The sequence below is a fragment of the Nelumbo lutea genome, chromosome 1 (genome assembly GCF_056320005.1).
Source record: "Nelumbo lutea isolate HS-2025 chromosome 1, American lotus-T2T, whole genome shotgun sequence".
Classification (NCBI taxonomy): Eukaryota; Viridiplantae; Streptophyta; class Magnoliopsida; order Proteales; family Nelumbonaceae; genus Nelumbo; species Nelumbo lutea.
The window spans coordinates 96,915,926-96,941,975 of record NC_142684.1 but is presented as its reverse complement, the minus strand read 5'-3'; the positions used below and the strand labels follow the sequence as shown (position 1 = coordinate 96,941,975).

General features: G+C 39.5%; 1 protein-coding gene across 1 annotated transcript; it reads right to left on the bottom strand.

Moving 5' to 3' along the window:
- Positions 1-17,378: 17,378 nt before the first annotated feature.
- LOC148876296 (ribonucleoside-diphosphate reductase large subunit-like) lies at positions 17,379-25,813 on the bottom strand. Its single transcript, XM_088966516.1, has 17 exons — positions 25,167-25,813; positions 24,924-24,985; positions 24,724-24,811; positions 24,074-24,337; positions 23,748-23,988; positions 23,432-23,508; positions 23,097-23,267; positions 22,916-23,008; positions 22,689-22,838; positions 22,501-22,587; positions 22,226-22,390; positions 22,023-22,142; positions 21,341-21,543; positions 18,754-18,903; positions 18,507-18,654; positions 17,992-18,075; positions 17,379-17,891 (listed from the first exon to the last, which is right to left on the bottom strand). The coding sequence occupies exons 1-17, from the start codon at positions 25,392-25,394 to the stop codon at positions 17,793-17,795; spliced, it is 2,430 nt and encodes an 809-aa protein (XP_088822642.1). The 5' UTR covers positions 25,395-25,813; the 3' UTR covers positions 17,379-17,792.
- Between the last annotated feature and the right edge of the window lie 237 nt (positions 25,814-26,050).

Sequence of the window (26,050 nt, the reverse complement as noted above, 5' to 3'; positions counted from 1 at the left end):
TCGTTAGCCTCCTCGTCATACGTCTCAAATCACAAGGTTGGCACTTCAATCTCGGTCGGGATGACAGCCTTCGTTTCATAAGTCGCGTTGAAAGGAGTCTACTGACCTAGAGAACACTTGGCAACTCATCCACCCATAAACCCTTAGATCGGAAAAGCTGAGCTTTTAGTCCACGAATGATTGCCCGACTCGTCACTTCATCCTGACTATTTTCTTGGAGGTGGGACACTGAGGTAAAGTTCTACTGGATTCCCATCTCGGCACACCAGTTCTAGAACTTGATGTCTTTGAACTACTTCCCGTTGCCCAATATCAATACATTGGGGAGTCTGAATTTGTAGACGATGTTCCTCCAAAAGAAACTCTGGACATTGCAAGTTGTGATGGACACCAATTATTTGGCTTCTACCCACTTGGTAAAATAGTCCACCATGACCACTAAGAACCTCTTCTACCCGGTCACAGGTGGGAAGGGACCAAAGATATCTATCCCCCATTATGTGAATGGCCACAAGCAAGTGGGAAGGTGTCGCTGACACTTATCACACTTCCAAACCAATTCCACTATGTCATCCTTCATTGTAGGCCATTAGTAGCCTTGTCTTAGAGCTTTCCAGGCCAATGCACTACCCCCAAAGTGTCCTCCGCAAAGACCTTCATGGATCTCGCATAGCACCCGGTTCGCTTCTATTGGTTGCAAAAAGCACAGGTATGGGGGCATGAACGACCTGCGATATAGTTGCTCGCCAATGATAACATAGAGAACCGGTTGTGGCTCTACCCTCTAAGCTACATTGTGTTCCGCTGGTAGGGTCTCATGGCACAGATAGTCAATGAGCGGATCGATCCAACTCGATTCTGCAACCAAAATAGGAGAGACCTCTTTTGCCACCATTTCTATGCTAGGTCATGGCAGGTCTTCAATGTAGACCGTTCTCTTCTTGATATCCGTTGCACTAGCTAACTTTGTGAGCACGTCGACCTCGATGTTCTTAGACCTCAAAACTTGTTGGATGTACCAAGAGTGTAAATCAGGCAGGACTTCTCTAACCTTGGCTAGGTAGGCCAACATGGCAGGCTCCCGAGCCTCATATTGACCATTCACTTGATTTACCACTAATTAAGAATTGTTCTGAGGTCTGATCTCAGAACTTGCTATCCACCCCATGAATTAAAACTGAGCTAACTACCTCATCATTCGCTGAGAGGTAGAGTTTTAGCTTGTTTCCAAGTCCTGGCCTGGTCAACAAGGGCGGTGAACTTAGATACCCTTTTAGCTCGCCAAATGCGAGCTAACACTCTTCAGTCCATTCAAAGTCTTGGTTCTTTTTTATGGCTTTGAAGAACAGAAGGCAACGCCCAGCCAATTTAGACATAAATCAGTTCAAAGTGGCTCGGCTATCTAGCCTATTAGCCTTTGAACCTCTTTAATCAACCAAGGGGGTCCCATATCTAGGACGGCTTAGATTTTCTCTAGGTTGGCCTTGATGCCATATCTCTTCACTATGTACTCGAGAAATGTGCCCGATGTGACCCCGAAAATACACTTGTTCAGGTTGAGCTTCATGTTATATTTTCTTAAAATATCAAAAACACTATTTAGATCAGATATCAAAGAATTTGAAAACTGGGTTTTCACAACCATGTCATTGACATATGCTTCTGTTTTATTTTCATTAAATTAGGAAACACTATTTATAAGTTGATGGTAGGTCGCTTTAGCATTTTTTAAACTAAAGGGCATAAATTTATAATAGTACAAGCCCATTTCGGTTACAAAGGCAGATTTCTCCGAGTCAACTAGATCTATCTAGACTTGGTTGTACCCAGAGTAAGCATCAATGAATCTCAACAGCTCGAACCCCAAGGTTGCATCTACCAGATGGCCTATCCTAGGGAGTGGAAACTTATCCTTTGGACAAACTCTATTGAGGTCAGTGTAGTCGACGCACATGCGCCACTTGCCATGGGCCTTCTTCATGAGCACGAGGTTTGCAATCCAACTCGAGTATTGGACCTCTCCAACAAAATCATCTACCTCCACTACTCTTGGGTGAGGTTCATTTTCTTCTACTGGACTGATCTGATTAAAGGGTCAACATTCACCCTATGAGCTAAAATAGAGGAGTCTATGACGGGCATTTCTGTTGTCGGCCAAGCAAAAACATCTAAATTACTAATTAAAAAACTTACTAGTTTAGAATACAAAGGTTCCATTAGAATGGCTCTGATCTACACCATCTTCACGGGGTTGGTATCAGAGACTGGTACTAGGATGGTGTCCTCCATGGGGCGAGCTCTCTCGTCGCTATTCTTTGGTGGCGACTCCAAGTCGACGTCGGTAGCCTGCTTTCCTTTGCCTTTGAGCACGGATATATAGCACTTCCGCGACTCAAGTTGATCTCTTCGCACCACTCCTACTACGTAGTTCATTGGGAATTTCATCAAAAATTTCATCAATAGATGATAAGTTGACACCATGGCTCTGAGGGCGTATAGGATTGGTCGGCCTAAGATGGTGTCGTAGGGCGAAGGAGTGGTGACCACTAGGAAGTTGCGGTCGAAGTGCACTTAGTTTGGTGAAGAGCACTAATGCGAATAAAATTTATAATATTTTTATCCTCAAATATTCAGTATTTTATACTGAATTAGTAGTTATTTGGACTCATATTTCTTGATTGATGGTTCAAGGCATGAAACAAGGCATCAGGAGAAAAACAAGGCAAATCGGATGATTTTTCACAATTTCGGCACTGTTTAGTAATCTAGGCTTAACTCTCGTATCCGAGATCTGATTGGGCTGATTCAAGACTCAATGGAAAGATAAGAGATAAATCTACAACTTTCATGTTTTGGGATTTTGCAGATTCGGCCTGAATCGAAGTCAAATTTGGGCCCGAAGTCGGGGAAAATTCATAGGAATGCCCAACTTGCAAAAAACCCTTGCAGCAACCCAATTCGCAGAGGAAGCCTAATACGAATGCAAGAACAAGAAACTGAGAAGAGTCCTACCATATTTAAATTTTTTATGTAATCCTAGAAAGATAAACTCCAAGAAGGAGTTGGAGACCACCCCCTCCCCTTTAAGCTATATAAAGGGATGGGGGGTAGACTAGAGAGTTATCAAAGAAGGAATCAGAGGAGTAACTAATCTATCAAGCAAGAAGACTGCAAGAAGGAGGTGGCGGCAAGGAGAAGAGGAAATCTCAGCTCCAAGGGCAACACCATGAGTTCTTTCTTTCCTCTTGTTTTTTTATTTCCTCTAGTATGAACTGATTTATTTATAGCAAGGGCTGTGGAAAGCCACATCATAATAATGAATATATTTTTATTCTGATTTTTCCAAGATCGTGATTTCCATATAGTCTATAAGTTATCTTGCTTAATGCTATTAGGAGTGACCATCTCTTAATTGATTAGGTTTATGTGAATGAATCGATAGAGGAATTCATATAGCAGACCAAATAATTTATGGTGTGAATTGAATGGTATATAGGGGTATATACACATGATTCATCTGAATGTAATAGTTTTTCCTTGAACTTAAGGCATTTCTATCTTGAGAAATCTAGTTGAGAGATCGAAGGGTTATCTGATAGAAATAGTTTTGATATATCTTGAGAAAGAATATTGAATAAAATTGGAAAAACTTCAGCTTATGGGAATGACAAATTATCCTGGATAATCTCATCTTTTGCTATTCATTGGAATGGTTAAGTGGACCAAAGGTCCTAGCGAATTCAGTCAATCGTTGCATACTTCAGTATTGGTACTCTTGCTCTTCTTTTCTTTTTCTATTTTTCAGTAGCTTTTACTCTTAAATCTAAAATTCGATTGTCCAAATAATTAGGGAAGGTTGTAGTTCTAATACTTATTTTGTTAAATCCTCATGGGAACGATATTTTTATACTACTTGATAAGTAGTGCACTTGCTAGGGTTATAATCATAGCTATCAAGCACACTATCACTAATACTCTTATGCGGCCTAGAGGCCGCACAAATTTTCCGTAGAAGGAGACCAGGGAAACATCTGCCGGTTGCAAGTCCTTCCTCACCATCTCCATCCACTCAAATGCCTCCAAGAAGATGATGTTTGTCGAGCTTCTAGAATCCACTTTACCTCAAAGTCATTTATCACTAACTTGACCACGAAGGCGTCATTATGCGGATACTAGATCCCGCAAGCATCATCCTCAATGAAGTAAATTACTTCCCCCATATCAGGGCGCTTAGGCGGGTTCTCATCCTCATGTATGAGTTCTCAAATTAAGTTCTTTCTCGTTGAGGTGTTGCATCCTGCCATAATGGACCCACTCATGATCATGTTGATCACACCATGGATGGGCTGCTCTGCTAGTGGTGGGCCTTGAGGAGGATGGTCCCTGTTTTGACCCCAACTTGACTGTGATGCTTCTCTAGAACAGTCTGTAAGTCGAAGGCAGTCTCCATGCTTGATGAACTACTTCATGTAACCTTGGCAGATCAACTCCTCAATCTCATCCTTGAGATTACGGCAATTCTTTGTATCATGGTCGATGTCCCGATGGAAGTCGTAATACTTATTTGGGTTCATATTGGTTGGGTCTCCTCTCATCCTAGGTGGCCACCTAACATACACGACTGTCTTTATTTGCATCAAGATTTTTCCCCTCTTTGCATTTAGGGCAGTCTAGTTGCGGTTCTAGATGGGAGGGGTGTGAGATCGTCGACTTGAGGACCTGCTTCTTCTCTGTGGCGACATGCTATGCCGACTATGTAGGGACCTACTTCATCTTGGCAATTTGATCTTCCATCGTTTCTTGCTGCTTCCGAACTCATCCTCCGTTCTATTTCGCTTGCCGATCAACTCTAATCGAGACCCAAGCGTTTTTTCGGCCATTGTGAACTTGGCGACCTGGTTAAGGAACTCCTCCATAAAAGTCAAAGGGTTCAACTCAACCTCCTAACGCAAGTTAGGATGTCAGACGCCATTGACTGTCAATGTGAGCTATACAACCAGGTCAAGGTTTGGGATCTAAAACCACTCCAAGTTGAACCGCTTGATGTAGTCCTGAAGCTTTTCATCAGGTTGTTGGACAACATTTAGTAAACAGGTCATCGACTTCGGGCACTGCTTGCTTGTCACGAAGTGTATGGTAAAATGGTCGATGAACTAAGTTCAACTCTTAATGGAGCCCATGGCCAACCCCGAGTACCACATCCAAGTTGTGCCCCTAAAGGTGGTTGGGAAGACCATGGGGCCGTGAGGATTTTCATAGCTAGTTGTGAGGTTCGGGTCATTGGCTACGCAAACAAGGTGTCGATCTGTCACACCTCCTTCTTTTCTTCCTCTTTCTTTTCAACCTCCTCATTGTCATTCGAAGCAAGGCGGCTCCTTTCAGTGTTGTGGCGTTGATGGATTGTCGAAACCCTCAAAATTAGTACTAGTCCCACAATCAAATAATTGCGTAAAAAGTGGTACTAGGTCGAATCCCACAGGGAGAAAATCAATAATCTCTTAGCCGAATGGATAAAGTAATTGAGTGGCAATTTTAAAAACTAACATTTAAAAGAATAAAAATCAATAACAAACTAAACGAACAAGAAAAAATCAGTCTTACCGAATTCCGGTATAAGGGTTCGGGTTGAATCAAATGGTCATCGATCCTAGGTAAATTTCAGCATTCTTGCAATTCAAGCATTTAACCTTAGATTTATTATGATATCCATAATAAACCTTATGTATTCCTAATTTAGTTGACCAAACCCAGCATTCGATCAATACTTATCACCCCTCAACTGGGTACAATAGCGTCCATGTTAAATAGTGATAACATTAAGATTTGTGAAAACGGTTAAACCAAAATAACAATAATTGAGATAGCTGCAATTACTAAATTTTGTTCCATCAATTCCTTTAGGTTGAACCATGTAAAACATGGGTCAAAGACTGTCATGAACAATTGACCCAAAAAAATATCAACCTAATTGCTACTTGTACCATTATTCGTGACAATTATGGATCACCGAAATCATGGATAGTAGTAGAAAAATCAACATTAATTCAGTTTGTCAAACTAATTAACATCAACATCCAATAAAAAAATATGCACAAGAATCAATGAATACTTGAATTAGAAGGAAATAAAATAAATTAACTACAGAACCTCACAATGACACAATTGAACCTCTCCCTCTTGAACCAGAAAAAGAAGCTTAGCTGTTCATGATCTGCGCAATCTCCATGCTCTACTTCTCCATGGCCAAACTGCTTTCTTGAGTTTCTTGACTTTCTTGATGATCTCTTGGATCTTGGGATGAGTGATGCTAGAGCTGGTTCACCCCCCCCCCTCTTTATATAGCCAAAGGAGATGGCGGTTTTCCAACTCCTTCTAAGAGATTATCTTATCTTCAGGGAGTCTTGATCTTCATTGAACTAATCCTATCATATCTCTTATCTAATGATCTAATCTCAATCTTCTTATCTCTCTAGGATTACATTCAAAACTCTAGATCTGATAAGACTCTCTCCTTGGAGATTACATTCAAAATTTGGACTCTTGACTCTTGAATTCGAGTTGGGCTGCTTCAAGGTACTTCTGCGAGTTAGGCTTAAGTTGTGAAATGGGCCTGGCTACAAACTTGCTCCGACTTCAGGCTCGTTTATGAATTCGATTCGGGCCGAATTTGTCAAAACCCAAAACATAAAAGTTGTGAGCCTTCCTTTCATCTTTCTAATGCTTCTAGAATTGTCCAATTTAGAGTCCTGAATTGAGAGTTAGGCCCAGCTTACTGACTGTCGCCGAAACTGTGCAAAATCACCCGATTTGCCCTGTTTTCTTCCAATTGCCTTCCCTATTGCCCTGAATCGAAATACAAGAATAATGAGTCCATTTAAGTGCTAAAGTAATGTAAAAATATGAAAATTGGGGGACAAAAATAGGGTTCTTTTCAGTCTCATCAAATCTGCCAACACTTAAACTTTGCCCGTCCACGGGCAAGGCAAAACTCAAGCAAAACAAGAGAACCGAACTATTGAAACTCTCTTCTTTTTCTCTATACGAGGCCTGGTCCAATGTATGCTTCAGTCCAGTCTTGGTAACCTCCCTCCTTTCATCTCTTTCTCCCCCTTTTTCTCGTCCAAGCACGATCGCAAATCACCATTCCTCATGGTCCCAAGTTAAATCGATAGTCAAGGAGACAAGCCTTCCCAGGCTGAAACTCCTTAGACTGCACGGGTGCTCATTACTTTTAACAAACCAATTCAACCAAATTCAATTACTTCTTTGAATCAAAACAAGGTGTGTTTATTGCCATAAGCTTGCTATGTATCACATCTCCACCACTTAGTGTGAATTCCAATGATCTGAAAGTGAGAACGGGGTTGTGGTTCCAGGGTGAGTGCATTTTATGCTCCATCTCACCCTTGCTTTCGTTTCTAGATGTGAGCGCATTTTATGCTCCATTTCGCATTATTCATGATTTTTTTTACACAAGAATCACAGGGTCTCGCCACCTGATCCATACATTCATTGATCATGGTCTCAATCTGCCTAACACAGCAAGTTCTAGAATAATCAAACCATGTTTGACAAATATTTATGCATATTGCCTGTTGATCGATTAAAATCATGAGGTACCATATGCAGCCAAGAACGATTCAGTTAATCATGCTTGCATCCTATCCTATCTATTCAGCCTAGGCACATGATTCCTGATAAGTTGAAACCATTCAAGGATCAGCTTTCAGGGAATAGAGTTTCCAAAAGGCAAGGTTAAGAAGAGTTGATCGAATCATGCTAGGATTTTCTGTTAGATTTGCCTAATCCCCCCATACTTAAATTGTACATTGTCCCCAATGTATGTGATTATGCATAAAGTAGAAGGATTTGGGGGTACTTCCCTTTTTGTATTGTTGGGTTCCTACTAAACACACACAAAAAAAAATCAAAACTTAAACAAGATCACAATGGGTTGTCTCCCACAAACGCAATTTTTTAACGTCGTTATGCTCGACATTCTCCTCTGCTTCTTTAATCCAATGAATACCGATGAATGTCCAACGAGATGTCTACCGTAGAGGAGACAATTGCATCCTCGTGGAACAACTTCAACCGATGTCCATTCACCTTGAAGATCTTACCTGTGTCGAGACTTTTTATCTCTACTGCACCATAAGGAAATACATTAGTCACAATAAAAAGACACATCCATCTAGAACGTAGCTCACTTGGCATGAGTTGGAGGTGAGAGTTGTATAGTAAGACTTTTTGTCCAACTTTAAATTGTTTACTTAAGAGTACATTGTCATGGAACAATTTGGTCTTTTCTTTATAGATTCTTGAATTTTCATATGCCTCTAACCTCAACTCTTCCAGCTCTTGCAATTGGAGCTTACTTTCCTTCCCTGCTTCTTCCATATTCATGTTGCATCGCTTTATTGCCCAATAGGCCCTATGTTCAATTTCGACCGGCAAGTGGCAAGATTTGCCAAAAATTAACCTGTAGGGGGACATACCTATTGGGGTCTTGTAAGCTGTTCGATATGCCCATAGAGCATCATCCAGGCATAGGCTCCAATCCTTCCTTCCCGGATTCACCGTCTTTTCCAAGATGGACTTTACTTCTCTATTGGAAATTTCTGCTTGCCTGTTAGTCTGGGGGTGATAAGCAGTGGCGATTCGGTGATGCACCCCATACCTTCTCAACAAGGCTTCTACTATTCTATTACAAAAGTGTGTCCCTTGATCGCTTATGATGGCTCGAGGAATGCTAAACCTGTTGAAGATGTTAGATTTGATAAACCATACAACACATTTAGAATCATTAGTCTTGGTGGCATTGGCTTCCACCCATTTTGAGACATAATCGACTGCCAAAAGTATATAAGAAAAACCACAAGAGGGAGGAAAGGGTTCCATGAAATCAATACCCCAAACATCAAATATTTCACATATAAGAATGGGTGTTTGGGGCATCTCATTCCTGTGAGATAGTGTACCTGTTTGCTGACATCTTTCACAATTTTTACAGAACACGTATGCATCTCTAAATAAGGTTGCCCAATACAGCCCACTATCTAAAACCTTTCGAACAGTTCTCTTTGGCCCAAAATGGCCACCATAAGCATAATTATGGCAAAAAATTAGAATCGACATCTGTTTATCCTCAGGGACACATCTCCTAATCATTTGATCATAATAGAATTTCCATAGATAAGATTCATCCCAAACATAATATTTTGCCTCATACCTGATTTTGTTCTTCATGGATTTGCTAAGGTCATTAGGCAAAAATTCGGTGACCAAGTAGTTCACAATGTCAGCATACCATGGAACCATACCTCTCATGTGGAACAACTGCTTATCAAGAAACAACTCATCGATGAGTGTGGAGTCCTCATCTTTCACCAACCTACTTAGGTGATCCGCCACCGAGTTTTCAGCCCCCTTTCGATCCTTGATCTCTAAATCAAACTCTTGGAGCAAAAGTGTCCACCTTATCAGCCTCGGTTTTGACTCCTTCTTCGCCAGTAAGTATTTCAAAGTTGTATGGTCAGAAAATACAATCACTTTAGAGCCAAACAAATATGATCTAAATTTGTCTAAAGCAAACACAATAGCTAATATCTCTTTTTCAGTGGTTGTGTAATTGCTCTATGCAGCATTCAGCATTTTGGAAGCATAGTAGATGATGTGGCTTTTTCCATCAATTCGCTGACCTAGAACCGCCCCTACCGCATAGTTGCTCGCATCTGTCATGATCTCAAAGGGCAAGTTCCAATCGGGTGGTTAAATGATGGGTGCAATTGTCAATAAATTTTTTAGCTTATCAAATGCTTCCTTGCACTCATCACCAAAATCGAAAGGCATATCTTTTTGCAGCAACTTGGACAATGGCAGGGCAATCCTTGAAAAATCTTTGATGAACCTGCGATAAAAACCTGCATGTCCAAGGAATGAACGAACCTCCCTAACATTTGTAGGGTAGGGTAAACTCACAATTAAATCAATTTTAGCCTTATCGACCTCTATTCCTCTTGCTGAAATTACATGTCCCAACACAATGCTTTCCTTCACCATGAAGTGGCATTTTTCATAGGATTAGATTTGTTTCAACACATCAATTCAGAATTTTGCTTAAACTATTTAGGCAGCCATCAAACGAATCACCATAAACAATAAAAGCATCCATAAACACTTCAATGCATTTTTCAATAAAATCAGAAAATAGACTCATCAGGCATCTTTGAAAAGTGCATGGAGCATTACACAAACCGAAAGGCATTCATCTGTAGGCAAAGGTGTCAAATGGGCAAGTAAATATTGTTTTCTCTTGGTCCTCCTATGCAATAACAATCTGGTAGTACCTGCTAATCGCTCTAGCATCTGATCGATGAAGGGTAAGGGGAAATGATCCTTTCGAGTGGCCAAGTTAAGTTTTCGAAAACCTATTACCATTCGCCAGCCACTTTGTACCCTCATGGGAATTAGTTCATTATTTTGATTTTTTACTACAGTAATCCCAGTTTTCTTAGGTGCAACATGAATAGGACTTACCCATTTATTGTCTGAGATTGGATAAATTATCCCTTCATCTAATAGTTTAAGCACTTCTTTCAATACTACCTCTTTCATTACCGGATTGAGTTTTCTTTGTGGTTCCCTAATCGGTTTGGCACCATCTTCCAAAAGGATCCTATGCATGCAAATCGAGGGGCTGACCCCCTTTATGTCGGCTAGGGTCCAGCCGATCACAGCTTTATGGTCCTTTAGGACTCTGATGAACCTCTCCTCTTGCTCCTCAATCAACCATTTTGCAATGATTACGGGCAATGTCTCCTTTTTGCCCAAGTATGCATATTTCAAATGATCAGACAGGGTCTTCAGTTCCAGCTCCGAATCCTACAAAACAGAAGGCAACAATTTTGTGTGAGAAATCTTCATTTGAATATCATAATTACTTACCTCTTGTTCTGGTTCGGTAGTGCCATAGGATGCATCGAACTCCTCTTCCTTGTCTGATTGTCCCTTATATTTCAGCTCATCGCCCATGTCTTCCTCTCCAAAGACTTCCTGCACAATCGAATCAATGGTGTCAATAGAGCAGATCGAATGACATTCACTAGGATATTTCATTGCTTCAAAAATATTAAATTTTACAATCTCTCCGTCAAACTCGACGGAGAGGGTACCCTCGTCCACATCTATTTTGGTCTTGGCCGTTTTCATGAATGGCCGGCCTAATAGAAGTGGGGTTGAACTCATGGTTGTGTCCTCTTCCATCTTTAGGATGTAAAAATCAGCTGGAAAGATCAAATTGTTAACCTGCACCAATACATTCTCAACAATCCCCTCAGGGTAGGCATTAGAATGATCATCTAATTGAATAACCACTCTAGTTTCCTTCAAGGGACCTAGTTTCAATGCACATTAAATCGAGTATGGCATGACATTAATAGATGCGCCTAAGTCTAGCATGGCACGCTCAATTCGTTTGTTACCAATCACACAGGGTAGGGTAAACATACCTAGATCAGCCCGTTTTTCTTACAGGGTCCTCTTGATCACGGCTGAAACGTTCTCCCCAACTCTTACATTTTCATCAATTCGCAGCCTCCTCTTGTTAGTGCATAATTCTTTTAAAAATTTGACATATTTTGGAATTTGTTTTATTGCATCTAACAAGGGGATGTTGATCTCCACCTTCCTAAATATTTCCAGCACTTCTTGCTCATATTCCTCCTTCTTGGACATTTCCAACCTGCTAGGAAAAGGAGATACAACAACTTTAGGAAGAGGGGGGTCGGATTTTACCTCAATGGGGCTGTCGTTTGACCCTTGCCTTTCCTCTTCCTTGGCTGCCTTTGATGGTGAGCTTGGTTGGGGGGTCGGTACAACAACTTCTCATCATCACTGCACTTGCATTCTCTTTTGGGTTAACTATCATTTGTGAGGGTAGTTTCTCGGAGCTCTACGCCTCCAACTTGCTAATGGAAGTGGCAAGCTGGCTGATTTGGTTCCCCAAATTCTGAATGCTGACTCTTGTTTCCTATTGAAATTGCTGGGTATTAGTAACTAGATCCTTAACTATATCATCTAAGGACATACCTGAATTCGGGGGTTGGCCTTGCGCCGTGATGGGTGCCGAAAACTGGGGCTGGTATTTCTGTTGTCCTCCTTGGTTCCCGTAGCTTAAATTTGGATGATCTCTTCACCCCGGATTGTAATAATTGGAGTAGGGATCATACTTTCGTTGGGGCTGCCCCGGGAATCCTCCTACAGCATTTATTTGCTACATCGGTCCATCTTGTAATGATGGACACATGTTTGTAGGATGACCAGGGATCAAACAGATTCCACACACCCTGGCTGTTTGTAATTGCCTTGCAGCAAGTTGCTTAACCAAAGCTGTTAAATCTGAAATCTGATTTTCTAAATTGACATGGCTTACCTCACTAACCCCTCTAGTAGTGCCATCTATCATTGCATCGAGCTGCTGTGAATTTTCGGCCATGTTGGAAATTAATTCACTGGCCGCTTTGGGTGTCTTGTTCACTAAGGTTCCTTCACTGGCTGCGTCGACCATATTTCTATCCATGGGCTGAAGCCCTTCATAGAAGTATTGGATCAAAAGTTGTTCGAGTATTTGGTGGTATGGATAGCTAACAACAAGTTTTTTAAATCTTTCTCAATATTCATATAGCATCTCACCACCAAATTTCCGAACTCCACATATTTCTTTTCTTATATTTGCAGGCCGAGATGCAGGGAAATATTTATCTAAAAATATCATGTTCATCTCATCCAATGTGTGTATTGAATCGGGAGGAAGAATATACAACCAATCATTTGCTTTATCACGTAAAGTAAATGGAAAGGCTATGAGTTTTACCTGATTCTTGGTCATACTGTGGGGTTTCATGCTTTAATAGACGACATGGAATTCCTTCAGATGCTTATGAGGGTCCTCACCTAGAAAACCATGAAATAGAAGCAATAATTGTATCAAGCCAGATTTCAATTCAAAACCTACCTCAAGAGTGGGATACGTGATGCATAGGGGTTGTTGGTTCATGATTGGTGCAGCTAACTCTCTCAATGTCCTCTCTCTGTCAGCCATTCTTTCTTCTCCTTCGGAGATGGGTAGATCAAGATGAGTAAACCACAATCTGAATTCACCTTTTTCGATGAATGATACTTCCTTCGTTTTGCCTCCTTCCTTAAACGATGGGTGATCCTTTCAATTTTGGGGTTGTAGTCGAATTCACCTCGTTGAGAAGCATTAGTCATAAAACAAAAGAGGTTAACAAAGAGAAGGTAATAGCTAAGAAATTAAAGTTGCTCCCCGGCAGTGGCGCTAAAATTTTGTCGAAGCCCTCAAAATTAGTACTAGTCCCACAATCAAATAATTGCGTAAAAAGTGGTACTAGGTCAAATCCCACAGGGAGAAAATCAGTAATCTCTTAGCCGAATGGATAAAGTAATTGAGTAGAAAATTTAATAACTAAAATTTAAAAGAATAAGAAAGCAATAACAAACTAAACGAATAAGAAAAAATCAGTCTTACCGAATTCTGGTACAAGGGTTCAGGTTGAATCGATTGGTCATCGATCCTAGGTAAATTTCAGCATTCTTGCAATTCAAGCATTTAACCTTAGATTTATTATGATAATCATAATAAACCTTGCATTTTCCTAATTCAGTTGACCAAACCCAGCATTCGATCAACACTTATCACCACTCAATTGGGTACGATAGCGTCCATGTTAAACAGTGATAGCATTAAGATTTGTGAAAATAGTTAAACCAAAATAACAATAATTGAGATAGCTGCAATTATTGAATTTTGTTCCATCGATTCCTTTAGGTTGAACCATGTTAAAACATGGGTCAAAGGTTGTCACGAACAATTGACCCAAAAAGATATCAACCTAATTGATACTTGTACCATTATTCGTGACAATTACGGATCACCAAAATCATGGATAGTAGTAGAAAAATCAACATTAATTCAGTTTGTCAAACTAATTAACATCAACATCCAATAAAAAATATGCAGAAGAATCAATGATACTTGAATTAGAAGGCAATAAAATAAATTAACTACAGAACCTCACAATGACACAATAGAATCCCCCCCCCCCCTTGAACCAGAAAAAGAAGCTTAGCTGCTCATGATCTGCGCAATCTCCATGCTCTGCTTCTCCATGGCCGAACTGCTTTCTTGAGTTTCTTGACTTTCTTGATGATCTCTTGGATCTTGGGATGAGTGATGCTAGAGCTGGTTCGCCCCCCTCTTTATTTAACCAAAGGAGAGGGCTGTTTTCCAACTCCTTCTAAGAGATTATCTTATCATCAGGGAGTCATGATCTTCTTTGAACTAATCCTATCCTATCTCTTATCTAATGATCTAATCTCAATCTTCTTATCTGTCTAGGATTACATTCAAGACTTTAGATCTGATAAGACTCTCTCCTTGGAGATTACATTCAAAATTTGGACTCTTGACTCTTGAAGTCGAGTTGGGCTGCTTTAAAACTTGGGCTGCTTCAAGGTACTTCTGCGAGTTGGGCTTAAGTTGTGAAATGGGTCTGGCTGCGAACTTGCTCCGACTTTGGGCTCGTTTACGTACTTGATGTGGGCCGAATCTATCAAAACCCAAACATAAAAGTTGTGGGACTTCCTTTCATCTTTCTAATGCTTCTTGAATTGTCCAATTCTAAGTCCGGAATTGAGAGTTAGGCCCAACTTAATAACTGTCATCGAAACTGTGCAAAATCACCCGATTTGCCCTATTTTCTTCCAATTGCCTTCTCTATTGCCCTATATCGAAATACAAGAGTAATGAGTCCATATAAGTACTAAAGTAATGTAAAAAGATGAAAATTAGGGGACAAAATAGGGTTCTTTTCAGTCTCATCAGGCGTGCACATCTGTGATGCCTTCTTTGAGACCCTTCAGTGGAGTTGGTAGCCTCGGACATCATATCTCAAGTTGATTCCACAACGGAAACCTGGGTTGTCGTGACAGTGAGGTGGATCTGGTACTTGGTTCTAGTTCTGATGTAGGTCGTCAGGCTGTTGGTTCTAGTTGGAGTTTTGCCCAGTGACCTGATGTTGGTGTTGTTGCTGCTACTGTTGCATTTCTGCTAATGCGGCAAAACCACCTTCCCACATTCTCATCTCTAGGTTAATCCCGTAGACGAACTACACCAGCTCGTTGAATTGATGACCATCAAGTCCAACAAGAACCACAAAGGGTTCAATCATGGAAGAGGCACATCTACAGTGGGTAGGGGGCAGTTAGGGTTGTGCATGACAAGGACGCCTAGTAAGGTCAAGGACATTGTGAATTGTCCGATAGTAACAAACAGGACATCGGTATGCATACTAGTCAAGGACACAGTGAATATCTGAGTCCAATTCAATATCCAATGGATATTGAAAGAATATATGAATTCAAATCCGATTTAATGTTCAAATATTTGATTCAATTCAATTAATTAATTATTTTAGATAATTAATAAATATATAAAATAATTATTTTATTGACATAAAATATATAAATATATAAACTATTTATATAACAATTATTATAATATATAAATTGTATAAAATATTTTATATATTATATATAAGAATTAAATAATCGATCGAATTCGGATATTTATCGAATCGAATAAGGTCATATCTGAATTCGAAACCGATTAACTATTCGATATGAATAGGATACTCGAATTCAATTCGATTATATCGAATATCAATTTTGAAATCAGATTTTTGAATGCCGTTTACACCCCTAGTTAGAAAGGGGGTGTGAGAATATGGCTTATGTGTAGCACTCCCACAGACGGCACCAATTGATGATGCGTGATTTGGTGCTCCCTGTTGGCAAACAGCTCAGTTGTCAAGATGGTGAGGTTGTTTGGTTGAGCTACAAATCAAAGTGTCTTGATTGCTTGACTTGAGATGGGCACTTTGATGCTTAAGTCAGCAAACTGGTAATTATTTACAAGAAAGCAAGAGAGCTAGAGTACTTAGAGAGCTAAATCGTGCATACCTTGTGAGGTTGGAGGTAAAGCCCTTATATAGGCGAGATACCGTGAGCCTCACAAAACACGTCCAAGATCCCCCAACCCATCTAGTTCGAAGGTGATTTCACGCCTAGAGGTGGACTCCACTTAAGCAAATGGGCTGATAATCAGCTCTTCCGACGTAATGTCGTGATCCCAAGGAATTCGGAAGCAATATCCTACTAAAGGGGGAAGTCACTTGATACGTTAAACAGGTCGCTAACCAGAATCAAATCAGATCGGTAGAAATAAGTCGCCTCTTATGCCAACATGAGGCCTTGCTTGCACATCTGCCCTTCTAAACTGAAAGAATCATATTTAGGCCCCTGATTCACTTATTCCAGCATTCGCCCTATATAACCATAGTGCTAACAAGCTTATTAATGGCTAACGTTAAGGAATTGGGATCTGCTTCTCACGGCCACATCTCATACTCTATTGGAAATATCATAAATACATGTACATGCACAGGAAATGTTCTAGATGTGTGGTTAGGATGAAGTCAGTGTGAAAAGCACTCTGTGAGGAGTAGATCCGAACAGCTTATCAGGCCTCAGTTTTTTATGGTTTTCACTTTTCACCAGGTTAACGCCACCAGATCAAACCCCCAAGCCAGTTTGCCGGGTTAAAAAGCCGTCCAGATTTTGAAACACTGGTTTTTGGTTGGCTTCAATAAATTTTCACATCTTACTGGTTGCATAAACGTATCTTCAGAGTTTCTTTTACAAATCTCGGGCCCATTTGGATCCTCCCAACTAGTCTTGGACTTGGGTCATATCAGATCGAGGGTTAAGTTGGGTTTGGGCCCAGATTTAAAAATCTATTCATGGCAAAAATTTTAGAAACTAGAACCATTTCTACTCAAGTTTCAGCATCTGGCCATTAAATGGAGAAGGTCCAGGTCACGTATAATGCCTAGGAATACAAAATTTTCTATAACCACCATAGCCTGACAGCCAAGAGATACCGAAGACATTAATACTTGCTCACAAAAAAGAATGCATTAGAATGGGCAACTAGAACCAAGGTTCGAAATTTCAATATGTATCAGACCATATTGGCAGATACATATCAGGCCGTATTAGCCGATACATATTGTATGAGGGGCTTCCCAATATACTCTTCCATGGGGTATTTTGGGATTTCAACCAGTTCAGGGGGTGAACAGGACCTTGAACCAACCCTTGGATTTGAAAAATAAAATAAAAATTAAAAAATTAAAAAAAAAAGTATCAATACAGCTTGATACTGAGTATCGGACATATCGATACTTTGACCCTTGACTAGAACCATTATCCAACTTAATTTTAGCACAATGAATCGCTAAGCAGAAAACACAAGATTTAGGCTCAATATTAAACTATGAAAGCATGTACATAGTCATTGGGAGTAGGATGAGATAACCGTCACTAAATAAAGCAGATGCTAGCAATGAACCCAAGAGACCAGCTATCATCAATACTTCTATCACGTGGAGATATTGTGGTCGGGGTACCAGCTACTCTCCAAATCCAAAACCCAGATACAGAATAAACATATACATATCACCAGTACCCTATCTGAGGGGCTTACATAGAGCAGCTGTACAGAGGAAGTTAACCAGTGTAATTGGCTAGAAACTTGACCCGATAGAACCATCTTCTCAACCCTTGCAGCATTTTCCCATCATCCTGTTTCAGCCTTTGGACGTTGTGTACTTGCACCCGAATCAACAGTTCTCATATTCCATATAAAGAAACTAACTTCCACATGCCAAACACTCTTCTCTGTTCTCCAGAGAGCAAACCATTTGTGCCATGCTTGCACTAACATCATGCACTGGCTTCACCTTCTCTTCCTGTATTACCACAAAGAACTTGAGCTTGATTAAAAAACAGGAAAAAAATAAAATGGTAGTGAAGATGAAGATACAAGTAAATAAGACCAACTATTATTACCTTGAGCATTGAGGTATCAACAGTGAACTTGATGGCATCTGCTGCAGCACGTGTTCGTAGGTAATACATCCCAGTTTTTAAACCCTTGGCATATCCAGGGAGCAGAGGAAGTTTAGTAAAGATATTAAAAAGTGAACAAGAACAAAAACATAACTAAACATTACAAGTGCACCAGGATGTTTATTTGATCATCTTTGAGACCATCAAAGCTTTTGATTATAAACAGCAAGAATCAAACCTAACAAAATAATAACCATCTAATTGATGGACCCTTGTGTCCCAACTATAAAGAAATTGCAGAAGATCAATTATCATAGTTTAACCAATCAGATAAAGAATATCTAAACCAAGATAAGAGATGAATTCACAATGTTGCTCTAACCCCAACTCCCTCCACCTCCAAAACATGTTCAACAGATACATATGCTAGAGATGACAATTCATCACAAAAATGCATCAGATTTCCCTAAAATCCATCACAATTTAGAGAACTAAGCATTGTATAGAGGAAATACCTTTGACCAAGCATAGAAATGCAAGGAAGTAAGCTTCCCAAAATTAGGTTGGTCCATATGGATATTTAGGCTCTGACTCTGATCTATGTAACACCCACGATCAACAGCCATGTCCACTAATGTCCTTTGCTTAATCTCCCAGACAGTCCTGGTGTTATATAACAAATTAGCAATATTCTATGGGGATGCAAATACAAAGGATATTTAGCAAACATATAAAACAAACAAGGAAATGGAACATCCATACTTGTAGATAGACTTGAGATCATCAGGAATCTCTGGGATTTTGAGAACAGAACCATTCTCATAAATTATCTTGTTCTTAAGAGCAGGAGACCAAAGACCCATCTCAGTTAAGTCATGAAGGAGGTGCTTGTTCACCACAACAAATTCACCACTGAAACCAAAATTAAAAAACAAAATAATCAGATCTGCAAACCATAGATTGTTGCTCCAAGTCAGATTGAAGTATCACCATTTGCCAAGAGTTTCAAAATGGTAATTTTAAGAGACAGACACTTGGGAAAAACTAGAATACAGTGGACGCCCACAAGTCTTATAAATATATCAATAACACAAACTCTACAGCTCAATTGGAGGTAAGGTAGACATAAAGTTGCACATTCTGTAACAGCTCGTATGAAATAATACATTTCAATCAACATAGAAAAAAACAACCAATTGAAGTTACATTTGTATGCAAAATACAAATGAATCCACTATAAATTCTATAATTACATAAATGTATACTCCGTTTAAGATAATTTACATAAAAATTTTCAAATGAACTCACTATTATAAAGTTATAGGCATAGTGCATCCAAAATTAGATAATAAATTATATACACAAATGGTCAACCTGCTACAAAATAATATGCATGTAATGCATTACAAATTTGTAATTCATAATGGGGACTGGAAATCCACAAAGCAAGTTAATTTAATATGCAAGATAGATTTCTTAGACATTCTTGCTAGTATTAACATACAATTCAGTATTATATTTTAATTAAGTTGAAAATGCATAAGCTTAATAGAAAGCTTTAGATAATGCATTAACTAAATCAGTCCATATCAGTCAATGGGTGTACCATGGACCGTCTTGGGATTGGAAACATCAAGAAAAGAAATATGGCGTTGTTGGGAAAATGGTTGTGGAGGTTCACAGTGGAAAAGGAAAAATTGTGGACAAAGATTGTGGCTAGCATACAAGGGCTGAAAGACAATGGCTAGGATTCTGAAATTGTGGCAAGGGCTACAGTCACTTCTCTATGGAAATCCATCCATGATCTGCTTCCAATTTTCTCCCATTGGATCAGGTACGGTGTTAACTCTGACAATCGAATAAAATTTTGGGAACATCTTTGGGTTGGGGTTTCACCTCTGAAAAACCAGTTTCCTTCCTTGTATGCTCTGTCAGATTTGAAAAATGAACTTATCTCTTCTTTTTTAGTTCCTTCAAACTCCACTTCTAGTTTTTGGTGGAACCTCAACCTGCGAAGGGCAATTAGGGATACAGACTTGGACAGCCTCTTACCTATATTAGCCATCCTTGAGAATATCTTCCTTGATCCTAATAGGTAAGACACCAAAATTTGGATCCCTTCTACTTCAGGAACCTTCTCTTGTGCTTCGTTTTTTGAAACCTTAACTCAATTATCTATCCCTTCTGGTGTGTCCTTTCCGATTAAGGAAATATGGAGCAAGCCCATTCCTCCTCGGGTTGGGTTTTTTTGTTGGGAAATTTTCCTGGAAATAATAAATACAAATGATCTACTTCAAAAAAAAGAGACTCAATTCTTGTTTACTTCCTAATAGATGCTCTCTCTGTAAAGATGATGGGGAATCCGGTTACCACCTTTTGGTCTCTCGTAAGGTTACTAAAACTATTTGGGAGTAGGTACTCTCTCGCTTTGGGTGTACTTGGAACCCTCCTGAGAGTGTCCAAGATTTGTGCTCCCCTTCGTTTTTCAGATGGCCTAAGAAGAGAAGGAAGATGATGTGGAGTATTAGGGCAGTCATGCGTTGGTCACTATGAGAGGAAAGAAACTCTTGAATATTTTCAGAAAAGGAAAGATCCCTAGAAGAACTATTAGACCTAATACTTTTAAGGGCTGCCCACTGGCTAAAAACTATGGAACTGTTCTCAGACTCTCCAATAGTTGACCTGTTAAGAAACTGAAAAGAGTTAGCAACCTCTACTCTATGTAAGAGGACTCTTAGTCCCTTGTGGTCCCCTCCTCCCTCCGGATTTATAAAAGTGAATTTTGGTGGCAATAGCATAAGGAATCCAAGGCCCTCTGGGATTGGGGGAGTTTTCAAGAATGAGGAAGGGATTGTTATTGCTCTGTTCTTAGGCCCTATTGGAGAAGGACTCTATTAAGGTTGAGATACTTGCAACTTTGGAAGGGGTTCAAAGAGCAAGGGAACTAAATATTAGTCAACTGATTTTGGAAGGTGATTCAAAGGTGGTGATTAGCTGGTTGAAGAAAGAGGGCAATGGCTTGTGAAGTTACAATAATGAAAAGAAAAAGGATTGCTAATTCTTTTGCAAATGGGTTGGCCAAGCAAGGGGTGAATAGGGAGGCTATTTTTTGGGCTAATTTTTAATGTTCTTTCTTGTAATTTACTAATGGGGAAATAAGACTCTTTATCTCCCCCTTTTTGTACCTAAAGCTTCATAAATCTTAATAAAGTTTCTGTTATTGATAAAAAAAATGGGTGTACCATGGACCTCAGCCAAAAAAGGATACATATATCATACCATTATTTTGAACAATACTCCAAGTCTTAATTGAAAACACAAAGTTAACTAGAGAGAATTATTAACAAACCTCAGCACTCTGCGACTATAGATATTAGAGGTGTATGGCTCAAAGCACTCATTGTTGCCAAGAATCTGACTAGTTGAAGCTGTGGGCATGGGTGCTACAAGAAGGGAATTTCTCACTCCATTTTTGGATATCAATTCCCTTAGCGAAGACCAATCCCACCTACCAGATGGTGTTACACCCCACATATCCGGTTGAAGAATTCCCTGCACATCACATTATATAAGCTCCTGTACGTGTAGGTAGTGTATGGCTCTACCATATTTTTGCCATTTTACATGCATTAGATGACAACAGAATGATTACAAAAGATCCTTAAATGAAAATTATTAGCTTGGTTGGGGGGCAAGGCATCCCCCCCACTCTTTCTACACATTTTAAATGCACACAATTCAACAAAACACATATGAAAGGGATCTTCACATTTAAATTCAACCCAATCAAGAGATAACAACAAACCTGCTGCTCCTTTTATAGCTAACAACTTGATATATTCTATCTAAAAATCTAAGTAGTGCATATATTAGGTGGTTGCAATTGAAGTGCCAAAAATACAGTAGAGTCATTGCTGTGTGTCCCATAAATCAGGTACCCAACTTGCACCCTAAACATGGGCACAAGTAAACAAGGTAAGAACAGAACTAAGAACACAAGATAGGATAAGAAGTTCTTCATAGTCACAAACCTTGCTCAGAGGACTCCCACTATATGTCTCATAAGAACCTTCTTTTGCAGCCAACTCTGCAGAAGTTTTAAGGGCATGATAGTATATGGTCTCAAAGATGTCTTTATTAAGCTGTTGTGCCTGCAGATATAAACAAATATTAACTGACCTATATAAACTAGTTTAGAAAGATACCAAAACAAATTCGTTAAAATTCTTTTTACCTCTTGCGAATCAAATGGCATGCCAAGTAGGATGAATGTATCAGCAAGGCCCTGAATTCCAATCCCAATTGGTCTATGCCGCAGGTTTGACCTCCTTGCAGTTTCAACAGGGTAGTAGTTTACATCAATTATATTGTTGAGATTTGATGTAACTACTGCAGTAACCTGTCTCAGCCCCACAGGTGACAAAGTTTAAAAGCACTGTCTTAAGCTCACATTCTAATACTTGTAATGAGGATACAAAGTAGGAAAGTATCTGCATATTGTACGCAAACCTCTGCTAGTTTATCAAAGTCAAAGTATCGGTTCATGTGTCCTCTACTTCCAACCAACTTTGATGGGTGTGACTCAATAGGCACCCCCTGGTACAATTAAAAAAAGAATGAGTATACAGGAGCATCCAGGATACAGAAAAACATAAGTAAAGCATTTTAGAATACTTAAATGCAAATATATCACCCACCTTCTCCCTTACATATCGAGGTAAAGCAATGGATGCTAAATTGCAAACAGCAGTTTCTGTTGGACTTGTATACTCAATAATCTCAGTGCACAAATTTGAAGATTTGATGGTCCCCAAATTTTGCTGGTTACTTTTTCTATTGCAAGTATCCTGCAGAAATAGATCAGGATTAAGAACAGAAGCCAAGGAATCTTTACAGTTGAGAGAAACTACATTTGCATTCATACCTTGAAAAGCATATAAGGAGTTCCGGTTTCAATTTGCGCTTTCAGAATCTCAAACCAGAGACTGTGTGCAGAGACAACCTTCTTTGCTTTACCCTATATACAGAAATATAGGAGCTTATTAGAACCTGCCAATTGAAAGCTCAAACAAGGACCAAACCTAGAAAGCAGCAATGACATTTACCTCTCTCTCATATTTTGTATACAGTTTCTCAAATTCCTCACCCCAACAGTCAGCCAGACCAGGAGCCTCATTGGGGCAAAACAAGGACCATTGGCCATCACTTTGGACTCTTTCCATAAAGAGATCAGGAACCCAAAGAGCATAAAATAGATCCCTTGCCCGGTGCTCTTCCTGTGATAGCACCAAAACTTAAAGATGAATGCTAAATAATAAAGCTGATGGACATAGAAACTGTGGCTCAAAGAGCAAAAAAATGCAAAAGAGCTGAACTAGCAACAGAATTAACAACCATTTTGCAGTGAAACCATCGAGATCAGCTACGCACAAGTACATACCTTTCCATGGTTTTTTCTGAGATCTAAAAACTCAAATGCATCAGCATGCCATGGCTCCAAATACACAGCAAATGCACCTAGACCAAGCATGGGAAAAGTATGAAAACAGGATACCAAGTAAGCCACAACATCAGATTGATACAAGCAAAACATGCATAGAACAAATTCTGTATGTGCATGCATGAAGTAAACTAATATCTTTTTTCTTTTCCTTTGTTTCCTTTTTAGAAAGGCAAAGCACATTAGTAGAGACATGCTTAAATATATGATAACAACAGTAAGAGATGATTGAGAAATTGACTATTGACCATCTTACCCTTTCTCTTGCCTCCTCCCTGATCAACATAGCGAGCAGTGTCATTGAAGACACGCAGCATTGGAACAATACCATTGGATGTCCCATTTGTACCACAAATGTAACTGCTAGTGGCTCGAATATTATGAACAGAAACACCAATTCCACCAGCAGATTTGCTGATCACAGCACACTCCTTCAAGGTATCATATATTCCCTCAATACTATCATCTTTCATGCAGACAAGGAAGCAACTGCTGAGCTGCCAAAACAAACAAAACAAATTTGAACCAAAGGATAATGAGCAACAGAAATTACAACATACAAAAAATATATGTAAAACATACTTGAGGCCTCGGAGTCCCAGCATTGAAGAGAGTTGGAGAGGCATGAGTGAACCAACGCTGTGACATCAAATGGTATGTTTTGATAGCAGAATCAATGTCATCCTTGTGGATTCCAACAGCAACCCTCATCAGCATGTGCTGTGGCCTTTCTACAACCTTACCCTGAACCTTCAACAGGTAGGATCTCTCAAGGGTTTTAAAACCGAAGAAATCATAGTCAAAGTCTCTGTCATATATGATCTCACTGTCCAAGCGTGCTGCATTCTGAAAGAGATAGGAACAATGTTAACATATTTAAAATCCTAGAATCACAATATTCATGAACATCTAAACAAATAACACGCAAAAGAAGAATCATATTCTCATAGCAGACAACTCCTCAACACTTGTAGATGGGCCTAATTGGCAATAGGTCCTCATCAAATTGGATACTGGTCTCTCTAAGCGTTTTTAGTACTCAGCACTGTATTTGGGTGTTGCAACCATTTCATTTCATAGTGTTTTTAGTATTCAGCACAGTAGATTCTAGCGATGTCAATGGATGAATTCCACCAAGAGAAAAAATCCATGCTATGATCTACAACTAAAAGGAACTCTTACAAACATTTACCGTCGTATGAATTAATATAAAGCATGCAGGCTAAGAGTACCTTCATGATTATTCCGTAAATATCATCAGCAATCAGAGGAGCCTTCTGCCCAGATCGTTCATTGAAATGGTTGTACATGATCTTGATCCTGCACCAACAACGCAAATCGGATCAACTCTTCCGAGTATACCAAGAAAAAATTAGACCAAGACCAAAAAAAATTACAAAATAAAAGAAATTCAAAAACAGAATAAACTTACGTCTCTGAAAATGATTTTTTGGTATTCTTATGCAGATTCGAAACAGCAATTCTAGCAGCCAGCTACATTCACACAAACAAAAAGAGAAACAGAATCAATAATAAATCAACAATCAAGCCAAATGCCTCCTATCTTATTAATCAACATCGTCAACGAAGAAGCAATAGACTTACAAATCTTAGTCCGATGACGAAAACCAAAACACAAACGCAAACCCACTATTACGAGAAATGAAATACTTACGGATGCATAATCCGGGTGATTTGCAGTCATTGCAGCGGCAGTCTCGGCAGCCAGTTCATCAAGCTGACTTGTGGTGACACCCTTGTAGACCCCAGCGCAGACCTTCTGAGCCACAAGCACTGGATCACAGTGATCAATGCTCAACCCATAACTGAGCTTCTTCAAACGAGCGGTGATCTTGTCAAAATGCACAGCTTCCTGCCGACCATCTCTCTTGATGACGTACATTTTCGATCAAAGGAAAAGATCCCCTGTGTGGGGAATTTCGTCGAACAACTAAATTGCAGGGAGAATTGCAGGGAAACAGAATAGACAAGGAAAGGGATTTATAGGGAGGCAATAGTGTACATGAGAAGAAAACCCTAGGAATTGGTGCTTAAATAAGAAAAAATTTTTAATTAATTTCTCATCTCCAGGCTTTCCCTCTTCTTTGGTTTTTCAAGTTTCCCGCCAACTTATGAAGAAGAAGAAGAAGTCTGTGGACAGTGGTCAGTGGCGTATAAACGGGTTCCCGCTACCTGACTTTATAAAGCCGTTAGGACCACATTCATCTACGGTTTTGATTGATTTTTCTAGTGAAAAATAATAATAATAATAAATTCGTTTTTATGATGATGATAATGACGGGGATGGCGCGGTTTTGGGCCATGATGCTATGTAGGCAACATCTACATATTTGTTACAGAAATCACGCTTTTAGCGTTGGATTAGAATCCTTTGTGGTTCTACGTATAGATTTGATTTTAGCGTAGTTTATTATTCAACAATCAAAAAGTAAAATTTGAAAATCAAAAAGTAATGATTCCGCACCGGGATCCACGCTTGGCTTTTTCGTCCCATCTTGATGGAATAACAATTGTGGTGTGGGGCCTTGACTCCAGCCT

What these genes read in the sequence shown, in the direction of transcription:
- LOC148876296 (XM_088966516.1), bottom strand. Translation starts at nt 25,394, where the DNA reads ATGTACGTCATCAAGAGAGATGGTCGGCAGGAAGCTGTGCATTTTGAC. An exon ending in ATCACCCGGATTATGCATCC is followed by an intron (nt 24,986 to 25,166) that starts GTAAGTATTTCA and finishes GTGTGAATGTAG; the next exon opens with CTGGCTGCTAGAATTGCTGT. An exon ending in TATAGTCGCAGAGTGCTGAG is followed by an intron (nt 18,904 to 21,340) that starts GTTTGTTAATAA and finishes TTTTGGTTTCAG; the next exon opens with TGGTGAATTTGTTGTGGTGA.